The sequence below is a fragment of the Antechinus flavipes genome, chromosome 2 (assembly GCF_016432865.1).
Source record: "Antechinus flavipes isolate AdamAnt ecotype Samford, QLD, Australia chromosome 2, AdamAnt_v2, whole genome shotgun sequence".
In the NCBI taxonomy this organism is placed as follows: domain Eukaryota; kingdom Metazoa; phylum Chordata; class Mammalia; order Dasyuromorphia; family Dasyuridae; genus Antechinus; species Antechinus flavipes.
In genome coordinates this window covers 351,004,644-351,019,385 of record NC_067399.1, presented here as the reverse complement: position 1 = coordinate 351,019,385, position 14,742 = coordinate 351,004,644, and the positions used below count along the sequence as shown (strand labels likewise).

Here is a 14,742-nt window from a genome sequence, read left to right as displayed (position 1 = left end):
CTCCTGAAAGGAAAATTGTAATAACTTGAACAAACTGTTTGGTCACTGTAACACAAAAAAAATTTTCTTTTCATGGAAACAGTTGTTGAAATTCTGGAAAAGAAAGATCTATGAAATTACATAATAAGATACAATATAAAAGTAGTTCTACAAATAAAAAGTAAAAGAAAAAATACTTCACTCACAGTTTCAGATTCACGAATTTTAGGAAACATTTTGGTAACATTGAGTCCATCAATTACAATATCAAAAGGAGGACAATTTTTAATAAACTTTTCAAATCTGTTAATTTCCTAAAAATAAAAGACAAATGGTTATTGTATTAACAAGAACTTAGTTGAATTTTTATTAAAGATAATATGCTGAAATTCATAATTTTTGTAGTTGATTAAAATTTTTTTTTTTTTTACAGAAAACACAACATATGCATATACAACACTCTCTCAAAAGTAGGCTTTTTAAAAGAGTATAATGGACACAATGACATAGAGTAAGCCTGTTATGGATTGTCAAGCTGTTGAGGTAAATACTTCCATCAGATTCAAGACATCTGTGCCATACTCAAATTTCACTTGACTTCTTGAAGGTACTCAATGGTGCAACCAAATTTGGAGACCTGAAGACCAGTACTCTATTAAATAATTCTTAATATTAATTGAGGACAATACATGACTATTTGTTGAAATCTATTTACTAATTTGATGTCTTCACTAGACTTTTGCATTAGAACAACTTGTGAAAATTAATACAGACAAGATTATAAGGGAAGCAATAAACTGGGAAAACATTTTTATAGTCAAAAGTTCTGATAAAGGCCTCATTTCCAAAATATATAGAGAATTGACTCTATAAGAAATCAAGCCATTCTCCAATTGATAAGTGGCCAAAGGATATGAACAGAATTCTCAGACGAAGAAATTGAAACTATTTCTAGCCATATGAAAAGATGTTCCAAGTTATTATTAATCAGAAAAATGCAAATTAAGACAACTCTACTGCACACCTGTCAGATTGGCTAGAATGACAGGGAAAGATAATGTGGAATGTTGGACGGGATGTGGGAAAACTGGAACACGGATAAATTGTTGGTGGAATTGTGAATACATCCAGCCATTCTAGAGAACAATTTGGAACTATGCTCAAAAAGTTATCAAACTGTGCATACCCTTTTATCCAGCAGTGTTACTACTGGGCTTATATCCCAAAGAGATCTTAAAGAAGGAAAGGGACCTGTATGTGCAAGAATGTTTGTGGCAGCCCTCTTTGTAGTGGCCAGAAACTGGAAACTGAGTGGATGCCCCTCAATTGGAGAATAGCTGAATAAGTTGTGGTACCATGAATGTTATGCAATATTATTGTTCTGTAAGAAATGACCAGAAGGATGATTTCAGAAAAGCCCGGAGAGACTTACATGAACTGATGCTGAGTGAAATGAGCAGGACCAGGAGTTCATTATATACTTCAACAACAATACTATATGATGACCAATTCTGATGGACGTGGCCTTCTTCAACAATGAGATGAACCAAATCAGTTCCAACAGAGCAGTAATGAATTGAACCAGCTACACCCAGTGAAAGAACTCTGGGAAATGAGTATGAACCACTTCATAGAATTCCCAATCCCTCTATTTTTGTTCACCTGCATTTTGGATTTCCTTCACAGGTTAATTGTACACTATTTCAAAGTCCGATTCTTCTTGTGCAGAAAAATAATTGTATAGACATGTATACATATATTGTATTTAACATATACTTTAACATATTTAATATGTATTGGTCTACCTGCCATCTGGGGGAGGAGGGAGGGGAAGGAGGGGAAAAATTGGAATAAAAGGTTTTGCAATTGTCAATGCTGAAAAATTACCCATGCATATATCTTATAAATAAAAAGCTATAATAAAAAAATTGAAAAAAGAAAAAAAGAACAACTTGTGAGTATTGAGAAATACGGATATATGAATGGATAAGTATCTTGTACAAAACCAAAATGTCAATAACAACAAAAATAAGTTAAAACAGAGAGGCTATATGGCTGCTTTTCCATTTGAAGTTAGCAATTTTCCTTTATGATTTCTTGAAATAGTAAGTCTAGACTATTTCCCCTGATCAAGGCTTCCAGTTATTTCAATGATTTTTAGGACCAGGCACTGGGCCCTTCAGCTGGGAATGTCTAAACTAAAGCTTATTATCTTCTTGGGTTCTTTTCTCATGTTTTCTTGACTATCATGCTTTTCTATAATCTAAGGCTAAGGATCTGTAAGCTTCAGTGTGACCAGTGAGATTACCTTCTAGTTGCCTTAGTAATGATAATAATTTTTAGGAGTTACAAATATCATCTTGTAGTATGTAGTAAACTGTCTAACTTTATTTGGATCCATTTTCCTTTTTCAGGTTTCCCTTTTTATGCTTTTCTTGAGTTTTATATTTCAAAGTCAAATTTTGAAATCAGCCCTAGACTTTTCAACAGGAATGCTTGAAAATCTTCTACTTAATTAAATATTTATTTTTCCCTTGAAAAACAACATATTGGGTTTTTTTAAACAAAATTTATTTCACATTGCTATTCAATTTTCTTTTTTTTTTAAACATGTACAATCACTTTAAACATTTATCTACATTGATCATTTTGTGAAAGAAAAATAAAAAGGGGAAACCACAAGAAAGAAAAAGCAAACAAACAAAAAAGGTGAAAATAGTATGTTTGATCCATTTTCAGTTTCCATAGTTCTCTTTCTAGAAGGAAATGGTATTTTCCATCTCAAGTCTATTGGAATTGCCTTGGATCAATATATTTCAACTTTGCTGGTTAGTTTTTCCTAATATTTTAATAATATTTTTAGTATTTTTTTGCCTTCCTAAAATTCATATTCCAAGCCCTTTGACTGCTTCAATGTGGTTGCTAATAAATCTTGTGTGATCCTTACTCCTGTTCCATGACATCTGAAGTTTCTTTCTGTTAGCTTAAAGTATCTGGGATCTGGGAGCTCTGGAATTTGACTACAATATTGCTAGGAGTTTTAAGTGGTGATCAATAATTTTTTTTCTTTTGGTTCTAGGATTTTGGGAGAATTTTTCTTCATGATTTCTTGAAATATAGCTAAGGTCTTTCTTTTTAAATTTTATTTACTTAAAACAAATACAAAAGAAAAAAGAAAAAAAAGACACTGCCAATCAATGTGCACAGAACATGAGAGAATTCAAAATATAAAACATTAAATTTCCATTTCAAGAAAGCAAATGTAATAAGTATTACATATTGTGTTCAGAACTGTCCATCTTTTCTTTTTTCCTTACAGGTTTTCTTTTGTTCTCTGTTGTGTACGTTTAACTTTATTCTTTTATTTTCTTCCTTTCTTCCCCAAAAAGTCTACCATTAAATGTGCATATTTTTACATGCACACATACATGTATATATGCACACACATATATGTATACATATACATGCATAGTATAGATATCAATAATCATAACTACATATACACTCACATAGATTTATATAAGGGCCTACTATACTTGCCCTATTTCTGTGAAGGTGAATAACAATCATATTTTATAAGTCCAAGTCTTTTCATATTTTTCTATATCTACCTCATCATTTCCTTTACCACAGCAATAGTCCAACTTTATAGTATCTAGTTGTTTTAAACAATCAAAAACAATATTAACATGGCTACCATATAGTATAGTTTCCCTATTTTTTTCTCTTTTGATTAAATCAATTTTTGCTTTAATTTTATCTGGGATCAATGATTACTACCCCTCTTTTTTTTCCCTAATAAATTCTACTCCTGATCATTATTACTATTTTGTGTATATTTCTTATTTCCTATTCCTCCTGTCTCCTCTGCTTTACTTCTATATACTATCTTGCCACTGCTATTAATTAACCTACCGCTTTCTTCCAAGACTCTCCCCCTTTATCTTCTCCCCCACCCTTTCTTTCCCCCCTTTGTCCCATTCCCCTTAATCTATACACCTTATTCCAATTCTGAGTCAGTGGTGGTACTGGTGGCTTCCAGACCTCTCAGACACCAAGGAGGATCTAGAATGTCACAACAAGGTTTTGAAAGTCTATGGAACTAGAGCCCAGGCACAATCCCAGCACAGGCCTACCCCCAATTCCAGCCTAGACCTCAGCCTCGGGCAAGGCAGGACCTCTGAATCAGCAGCAGTGCTAGAGGCTTTTAGACCTCTTAGCCTAGGGATACCAGGGAGGTCTTGGAAGGTCAGTGGAGAGGATCTGTGGCAATGAGGAGGGAGCCCAGAGTGCATTCCCAGTGCAGCTCTGGTCAGCACAGCCCTGGTCAGCACAGCCCTAATCCTAACCAGCTGCAGATCTTATAGCTGCAGAGGGGTGGGGACAAAATCAACATCTCCAGGGCAGAAAAAAGTGCTTGTGGTCAAGTTTCTAAAAGAATCTCTGAAAACATCTACACAAAACAGCTACCTCGAATCTTAGGATAGTGTACCCTCTATCCTGGAAACAGATCCCCACTTTAACAAAGAGTTAAAAGCCAAGTAATAGAATAGAAAAATTAGCAGAAAACAAAAAAAAGTTTCTGACCATTGAAAGTTACTATGGTGATAAGGAGGATAAAAACACACTCTCATAATATGACATTAGCAAAGCTCCAACATCCAAAGCCTCCAAGAAAAACAAGAATTGGATTCAGGCCATGGAAGAACTCAAAAGGGACTTTCAACATCAAGTAAGAGAAATAGAGGAAAAATTAGAGAAAGAATTGAATTATCCAATGTCATTCTTTTTCATTTTACTGAATTGCTAAATACATTCATATTTAGAGTTATCAGTTACAATAACATTTTGCTGAATTAGGATCTTTAAACTTCTATTTAAAAAGTAAGAAATAACTTAATTCATCTTTTAAAGACTATAAAAATGTAAACTGGTTCAGGGACCAAAAATAAAGATACAAACCCAAATAGAGACTTAATGACATCTTAAAAAAAAAAAAAAAATGAAATCCTAAATTATGAATGGGTCAAAGAACAAATCATAGAAACAAAGAGAAAATTATACTGATGAAAGACTACAACAAAATTTCTAATATAGCTAAAATCCTTAAAAAATACATTAATACAATACAGTATTAATTAAAACAAAAAAGAAAATTAGTGAATTGAGTATGATTTTAAAAATTAGAAACCAAAAAACAGACCTACATAAGCACAAATGAAGAGATATTAAAAATAATAAAGGAAAATAGATAAATTGGAAATAAACAAAAAAAAAATCCCCCTCTTCCAAATAAATGACAAATAAAACTAAAAACTACTTCTTTGAAAAGACCAATAATATGGATAAACGCTTAGCAAATGAGATTAAAAAGAGTAGAAAATAAAATTTAAAAATAGCAAACTAAAGGTAAAATCATAGAAAAACCAGAAGAAATTCAAAGAACAATGAGAACATATTATGCAGATACCTAACAAAACTGAGAAAACAAAAGAAACAAAAAATACCTTTAAAACTATGTAATACTCAAACTATAAACAGACTAGCCAGAGAACTTCAATAATCCAATACCAGAAAAGAAAACATCTAGTTGTAAAGGAACTACAAAGAAAAGTCTTATTAAATTTTAAAGAATAGTTAATACTCATACTTCATATTATTTTCAAAAATTGGTATTTTATCAGAATACATAAACTAATACCTAAACTAAGGAAGATAAAATACAGAAAATTAAATATAGGCCAATATCACTAATGAACAGTGACTCAAAAATTTTTTAACAAAATCCTGTCAGATGTGTGTAATTTGTACAAGAAATCATCCATGACGTTCAAGTGCAATATATATGCAAGCATAGTCAAACATTAGGAAAAAAATTTAATCACTTAAAAAGCAAAATATCCAAGACCATACAATCATCTAAACGCATGCAGAAAAACCTTTCACAAAAGTATGAAACTCTTTTATGATATAAACCCTAAAAAATCTAGGCACAGAGGAACTTTTTAAAAATATATTATAACAATATAATAAATATTATAACAAGCATCTATCTAAAACTAAAAACAAGCATCATATACAGTATATACTAGAATACACTAGAACTTTACCCAATAAACATGGGAGTACAAGGATGCTCATTTTCCTATTATTATTTGATATAGTTCTGGAAATGCTAGCAACAGAAGACAGAAAAAATTTAAAGGAAGGATATTAATGTGCTAAACACCTCAGGAAAATATGATACTATGGTAATCACCTCTCTCGGCAGAATGAAACTTTTTTTTTTTGGATGGGGAGACATAGCCATTAATTTTGCTTGACTATACATATTTCTAAATAACAGAAGTTTTGTTTTTCTTTCATGTTCAAGAGAAGAGAGAAGGTAGCTGTGTGCTGTTTTATATATGTATATGTGTGTGTGTGAGTGTATAAGAATAATGTTAAGTTCATTCAATTGTTGAAACATTGCTCCAATATCCCCATTCTAATTGCTCACATGTATTTACCTTTTTATTCATCAAAATTATTTTGGTATGGCTGAAAAATTAGAAAAGGAAATCAATAGAACAGATTTGATAACATAACCCTGACTACAAAAATTTATAAGCTTGTACATCATGACTATTTTCTTCAAAATAACAATTAGTAGATACTGGGCATTCTCTGCATGGAATACTTCACAAAAAGTAAAAGTGATTTCAATTTCTTAGATAGGAAATTGTAACTAATGTAGATGCTATTCCTGAATCAACTGACCACCAACAGATCACTGACATAGCAAAGATCAAAATTATGTTTAAAACTGATCTGAACTCCCCACGGCCATCCCTTAGGGAATCCCACAATTTTATTATTTTCTTATATAGCTTTGCATAAAAGATCAAGATTATAAGGAATATATGCCAAAAGGTTATAAAGAATATATAGCAAAAAAGAAAGTACGATAAAATATCCAATCAATTAAAAATCATCCCAGGAGGATGAAAGGATGAAAAATAAAGAAAAACAGAAGCACACACACAAACAAAAATGAAAAAGCTCAGTCAAGATTTTAAATAACATTTTAAAATAACATTCTCAACGTCACAGATAATAGGAACAAAAATTTGAACACTAACATCACAGACCCTGATGTGATTATGAATGAGGTAGAAATGCCATTGAAGAGAAACATTTGTAGTAAATGCATCTTAATTATTCCAAGCATAGGCAAGGGATAAGTGCTAGATACAACAGCTGGTCAAAAGCTGACTTGAGAGTCAGAAACACCTAAGATCAAATCTTCCCTCAGATCTCCTAGCTGTGTGGCAATAGCTAATAAACACTTCTCCCACTTTCAGTTTCCTCATCTGTAAAATGAGTGTAATAATACTCTGCCTTATAGCGTTGTTTTAAGAATCAATGAGTACAATATGCACAGGATTAAGTGTCTAGAGGCCAAATTTGAATTCGGGTCTTCCTGACTTCAAGGCTGATGCATTATCATTATTCACTGTACCCACCTAGCCGCCCCCTTCCCTTTCTTTTCATTCTTGATCAAGATCAACAAAACATAACATGATCACTCTCAGCCAAAGGTTTACCTTTTAAAGGCTGACAACTGACAATAGTCTTCAAAGAATTAAGAAGGAGGCAACATACTGAACATTGTTGGACTTAGGGTGAGGAAGATCTGAGTTCAAATCTTACCTCAGATACCAACTACCAGAGCTATTTGTGAAATGAAGGGGTTGAACTTGATCTTTTTCTTTTCCTGCTCTAAATCTGTCATCTCACAATGAAAAATGGTAAGTATGAACAAACTGCAACATTCAACAAATGAGGAACTGCAAAAAAAGAACAAGAATAAAGGATTCCAACAGGAAAATTTATGATAAAACAATTTTCAACATCACAGATAATAGAAACAAAAATTTGAACACTAATATCACAGGCCCTGATGTGATTATAAATGAGGTAGAAATGCCACTGAAGAGAAACATTTGTAGGAAATGCATTTTAATTATTCCAAACATATGTAAGAGATAGGTGCTAGATGCAACAGCTGGTCAAGTGCTGACTTGAGAGTCAGAAACACCATGGGCATGGGCATGTGGAGGGCAGAAGGGCCAATAGATGGCCTGGTGTCCTCTTGGTGTCAGGTTACCCTATGGTCCTTCAATGCCCCCTCCCTGAAAATGGTGAACCACAAGAGTGGGGTAGGTAGATAGGCCTGAGATCAGCAATGCTAGAGAGAATAACAACATAAATAGATCACTGACCCAGCTGAGCAGAAGATTTAGCTAAATAGTAATCAACTGGTCGGCTTGTGAGTGTGTGTATTTGAGCTCACGTATGCATGCGCTCACGCATCTTAAATGGTGCCTACAGATGGACCGTGAGCTGCACCAGAATAAAATAGGAGAAAATAAAAGCGAGATAAACAGAATTAGGAAATTATATGGCATTTTCAATTAAGTAAAACCTGATCCTTCATGCAAAAATGTGTTGTCATACCAATATACTCTCCTAAAATGGTGGCATGAAATAACAGAAGTTTGGCCTTTGAAGTCAGGAACCCCTGGGTTCAAAGATTTCCCTCTGAAACATTATGAGATCTGAGACCATGAGTAAGTCACATAATTCCTCAGTGCCTTAACACAACTCTCTGAAAACTTAAATTGCAGACAAGTTGCTAATCTGCATCAATGAAGGGACTTTCCACACAGGAAACTCCCCACACATGTCCAGACCAAAAATAAAATCTAATGATGCTATGTGACTGTAAATTATAAAACACTATAATCTTTAAAAGATCAAAATAATGCATGGCAGGTAATCTATGATGGATTATTAGCAATGACATGTAAATAGTATAGTAAAAGATATTATATAAACATATCATATAAAGGGAGATGATCATGTAGAAAGATTGAGGTGCAAAATATTACAAGACCTAATTTCTAGATCTTTAGATAGATAAGTAGTTGGGTATTACAGTGGATGAAGAGCTAGGCCTGGAATCAAGAAACTCCTGAAGTTCAAATCTGGCTTCAGACATTAGTAGCTCTCTGATCCTGGGAGGGGCAAGATATTTAAACTTTTTTCCTCACCTGTAAAATGAGGAAAACAATAGCACTTACTTCCCAGGGTTGTTGTGAGGCTCAAATAAGATACTAATTATAAAGAGTTTAGTAGAGTACTTGGCACATAGTTAAGAGTTATATAAATGTTAAGGACTATTGGGAAGAGAGATTGAAAGCCATAAGCCATGGAACTAAGACAAAATAAATATTTCCTTAAAATTTTTATTTTAAATTTTGAATCAAGTCAATTAGTAAGCCCAAGTCCTTTCCCAGCAGAAATGCATTTCCATGCAGAAATAAGCATATTTACCTCTTTTTTGAAAATGATCATTTAAAACTTAAATGCAAAATAAGAAAAAAACAAAATACAAAAAAGAAAAAAAATAAAAATAATTTATCATGTGCCCAGCAAAATATCAGGGAGGATCCAAAGAATGTAACAATAAATTTCCATTTCAAGAAAGCATATATTATACTATCCACTGCACCACTTAGCTGCCCCAAGAAAGCATATATTATACTAATATAGTAATAATATAATAAAAATAGAAGACATTTTATTCATGACTGTCCATCTTTGCTTTCTTCTAAGTTTTCTTTTAATTTTTTTATTAAATCTCTTTATTTTCAAAATATATACAGATAACTTTCAACATTCACCCTTGCAAAATTGTTTTCTAAATTTTTTCCCTTCCTTTGCCCCCACATCCCCCCCCTACCCCTACATGGCAAGTAATTCAGTATATGTTAAAACATGTACAATTCTTCTATTTCAACAATTATCATGCAGCACAAAAAAAAAAAAAAAAAAAAAAAGATCAAAAAGGAAAAAAATGAGAAAAAAACAAAATGCAAGCAAACAACAACAAAAAGTGTGAGAATATTATGTGTGATCCACAATTAGTTCTCAAAGTCTTCTCTCTGGGTGCGGATGGCTCTCTTCATCACAAGATCTTTGGAACTAGACTGAATCATCTCTGTTGAAAAGAGCCACGTCCATCAGAATCAATCATTATCTAATCTTGCTGTTGCCATCTACAATGATCTCCTAGTTCTGTTAATTCTTGTAGGTTTTTTGTTCTTTGCGGTGCACTTTTCATTTTCCCTCTTACCTCCCCCAAGCAGGCTACAATTAAACACAGATATATTTAAACACACACACAAAATGCATATATATGCATCTAAACCAGTACTAGTGAGGCTGACATAATTTCTCTATGATTGAATCTTTATGTCTGACTTTGAGATCAATGATTATAGGATATTTACCTTTTAATACCATCTTCATAAGCCAATTTAAAGGCATGAAGGTAGAAGCAATAGACATTAAACCAACTTAATTTATAACATGAATAAAAACTTTTTTTTAATTCTAAAAAGTATACTTCTGCCCATATGTAAGAGGTATAAACCAGACAATTATTTCATCTCATCAGTTTATGTAATGCTAATTTTCTAAAAAGGAACTGACTGACCTCACCTTTGGTGTTGTTTTTCTGTATTGGTCACCTCCATCAAGTACATCTTTCAGGACTCTCTGCTTAAGAAACTCATACTCTTCTGAGTTCAAGTGAATAGACTCCAACATTCTTCCACAGGCTAAACACTGCCCACTGTAATAATAATAATAGTATTTTCTTAAGTATGATAAAGTTCAGGAAGGGAATTACTCCAGTGGAGAATTCCAGAACTGTAGCCAAAAAGGAAAAACAAAATACAGCATTATGCAAACCAATGTGACTTTTTGGTCTCATAGACAACTTTTTAGTTACTAAATTAGGTATCTGAAGTCATCCATAAAAGGCAAATAGGTATTTACATAATTGTTTTTACTAAAACAGTTATCAGAATTTGCAACTAGAGGGAAATTAAAACTAAGTCCTCAAATCAAACAAAACAGAGATTCAGAGTTGTATACTATACCTTGTAACAGGATATGTAGTTATTTTAAATCAAAAAAGTGGTTTATGCACTACTGTCTTTTTAATTGATATATTGATATGTATGATATGTTGTTTTAATATATGATACAAAGCTTTATTTATTATATTAATTCCTGGAAAAAAGTTAGGTAAAATAAGTTTTAAGTAAAAAGAGCTAGTGCAACTTATTATATGTAATACAACGTTATACTCTGGTACTCTTCCACTAATCAATTGACATGGTAGAAAGAGAAGATCAATGAATTGGGCAAGCAACAAATGACATGCCAGATGTTTATTTTAAAAATGAGTACTAACATAGCCCAATATTTTTGAGATCTTTTTTGTTGATATTCAAGGTTATTTTCATTTACTACATAGTAATAATTGTGTAAACTGCTCTTTGGGTTCGGCTCTATTCACTTCCTTTTTATATGTTTTCCCAAATTTATTTGAATTCTTCATATTTATCATTCCCAAATAATGCAGAATTTTTCTTAATTTCTGAGTCATTGAGTACTCAGTTTCCTTTTTCTTTTTTTGCTTTACAAAATACAGTGTTTTCTCCTTGTTTTCAATAAACTTGGTACTGGGAGTATAAGATCAAAGGGTATGATCACATAATGGTTTTGTTGATTGATTCCATGTTGCTTTCTTCACTAGAAGCTAATTAGCACATTTATTTTCACAAGTTTTTTCATGTAACCATGTTTGCTAATATGATGAGTCAGAGACAGTTTCAGGATTGTTTATTCATACGTGTGTTATTTTATACTTTGATAATCTTTAGAGGTTTGCCAATAGTTTTGAATTTTTATTCTCTTTTATATCCCAGATCTGTTCAGTAATCCCTTTACAACTTTGCACTGGAGAACTTAGTTCTTTAGGATTCCATTTCTTCAATTACAAAGGGAGAGCTGAACTACATGAACTCTTAAGGTTCCCACTAATACTAAGATTTATGATGGATTTCTTTTGTTTATATTCTGTGTGCTACTGTGTAGTAACTGGAAAAGAATTGTTAATTTTATAGATTTGAATAGACTGACATAAAATTTTATTCCCCAGTTAATCTATTTTAAAATGATTGCATATTAAATGCTATATGTGTGTATATATGTATACATATATAAAAAATATACACACATATATAAAATGTTATATATATATATATATAGTGATTATTATTAAAATTATATAAATGCTATATATACTTGTCATGATGAACATGAGGATGACATTCCTTATGGAAATATCTAATTCTTAATAGTACTGGAGAACTTTTGTTTGCTCATCACTGTAGTTTTGTCTTTTTTTTTTTCCTATAAAAGTTTCTTTTATTTCCTTTTTTTAAACCACTACTCTTTTCTAGGTATATTTGTTTTTTCTGGTAATGCAGGAGAAATTGGGCTTATTCATATATAACCGCAATGGGCCAGAATTCTGGAGAAATGTACTTGAAGCAAAGATTCTTATAACCAAAGGTGTTAATTCACTGAATTCAATGGAATTGATAAGACAATAGTTATCTAGTTTAGCATGGTGATTAATAGTTTTCTAGTTCAGTATGATTGATTTAATCCTAAAACAAGGTATTAACTCAGTGGAATTAAGATAATGATTCTCTAGTTTACATGTACTTAGTATAGTTCTACAAGTTGATACCTACTCTATAAGATTGACACCTGCGAATAGAGTATATAAGAGCTAAGAGAACTGAGAAGGAAGACAAACTTCAAGATAGAGACTGTTCTGGTGACTCTGCTGCCTCCTGCATTTCCCCCACTGAAATCAAGATTCATTCCAGAGGGCCTCCAGAAAGCTAGCCAGGCCCCAGGTGAAGGAGACAGACTGCAAAGGAAATAATAAAGATTTTGGACTTTATTTCTGACTATCCTTGTGGTGATTATTCTGCTGGAAACAAGGCTGGTCCCGAGACCTCTAGAAAGCTAACCAGAACATTACATGTACTTACCTCTACCATGATACCAGAAGCCACAAATCACTTCTAACACTGCCACTAAATCTCAATTCTTCTCCCATTAAAAAAAAAATTAAACCAACAATTATGCAATATATTATCTTAAAGACTTAAAAATAAACAAAGTTCTTTTACCTTTTATGAATGAGGACAGATTCTCCTTTCCATTTTTTCTCAGGAATACTGAAAAAGGATAGCCAAAAGAGGGTCAGCTTTAAATTTAGCCACAAAATAATAAAGTTCATTTAGAATTTAAGCTAATTGACATATAATTATCTTAAATTTATGACACACTAACTAAAGTGATCAAATAGTACAATGCAAAGAGTACTAGATTTGACATCTTTTAACTTCAGTTCAAATCCCAGCTCTATTACTTATTTTCCCTGCTGTCAAAGGCACCATCAGCTTTACAATCTCCTAGGTTAATAACTTAATAATCCTTGACTCCTCACTGTCTCTCACTCCATATATCCTCTTGGTTCAACTTCACAACATTTCTCTAATCTGATCCTCTCTCTCTATTCAAATGGTCAATTCAGTTCCCATTTAGATTATTCTAACAGCCACCTAGTTGGTTTCCATACTTGAATTCTCTCACCACTCTGATCTATATTATATGATGCTGCCAAAATAATTTTCCTCAAAAATCTAACCATCCTACTCAGCCCCTACTAGTGGCTTCCTATCATCTCTGGGAACAAATCTAAAAACCTGTTTAGTTTTTAAAATCTTACAGAACATGGCCACAAATTGTCGTTCCAGCCTCAATGGACATTATTCTCCCTTCTGTACTCTGCAGGTAAACTGGTATTCTTTCTTTTCCTCAAACACAGTGCTTTATCTCGTCTCGTGTGCCTTGATACTAGTCATTCACAAAGTATAATTCTCACCTCTGAGAGATATTTAGAATATACTCTTCTTCCTCCTACCCTCTCGTTCTGCATAAAGCCTTTGCTAGTCCTCCCAACTGCTAGCAGCCTCCCCTCACTTAACTACTGTGTATATATTATTACCTTTATATTTATGCTGTATTTGTTTGTGTACTTGAATATCCCATTAAAAGATAAGATCTTTAATGATTACAGTTTCATTATTTGTACTTGTACCTCTACTCTTTAGCACAGTAAGTGCTTGGCACACTTTATGTTAGAAACTTTGTTTACTGATTAATTATCATGTGAAAAAATATCTCAGAATGACTTTATTGTAGAAAAACATCCATACATTTATTTTGTAATAACATTTATATTGTATTGATTAGAGTTGTTTTATGCTTTAACTAATACATAAAAATACATTTAAAATTCTGTATCTTTTCCCCGTTACAAACTACTAGAACTGATTTCCATATTTGTAGCTACTTGTTACCAGTTTTCTTCAGTTTCCTATAACATGGTTGATTCCCACTTCTCCCACCTCTGCTTTCTTGAAGATTGCCACAATCTCTTAACTGCTAGATCCAATAGCCTTTTCTCGTTTCTCATTCCACTTGATCCCTGTCCCCATCTTTCTATTCTCTATGTATTTATATAAGCAGTCTTTTTAAATTTCCTTTACTGGAACATCTACTATGTGTGGGTAATCTAAAGGTTCTCTATTAAACCTCCTCTTTTTACTATCTCCAAGTGATTTCACAAGCTTAAATAGATCATTTATCAACACCAATTCCAAAATCTATAAATCTACACATAACCTTTATTATGAACTACTCACTAAACATCTCCAACTTCCTTTCTCATAGGAATCTCAAATTTGTCATTTTCAAAATCAAATTCATCTAACTATTCCC

At 32.4% G+C, this 14,742-nt stretch overlaps 1 protein-coding gene across 2 annotated transcripts in view; it reads right to left on the bottom strand.

Annotated features, from left to right (window-relative positions):
• Positions 1-14,742, bottom strand: part of PRORP (protein only RNase P catalytic subunit) — a 30,415-nt gene that overhangs the window by 13,680 nt on the left and 1,993 nt on the right. For both annotated transcript variants that reach the window (XM_051978031.1, XM_051978030.1), the window contains exons 2-4: positions 13,086-13,133; positions 10,528-10,660; positions 186-293 (exon numbers count right to left, since the gene is read on the bottom strand). In XM_051978031.1, coding sequence (XP_051833991.1) covers positions 186-293; positions 10,528-10,660; positions 13,086-13,133 — 289 coding nt within the window. The remainder of the gene's footprint in view (positions 1-185; positions 294-10,527; positions 10,661-13,085; positions 13,134-14,742) is intronic.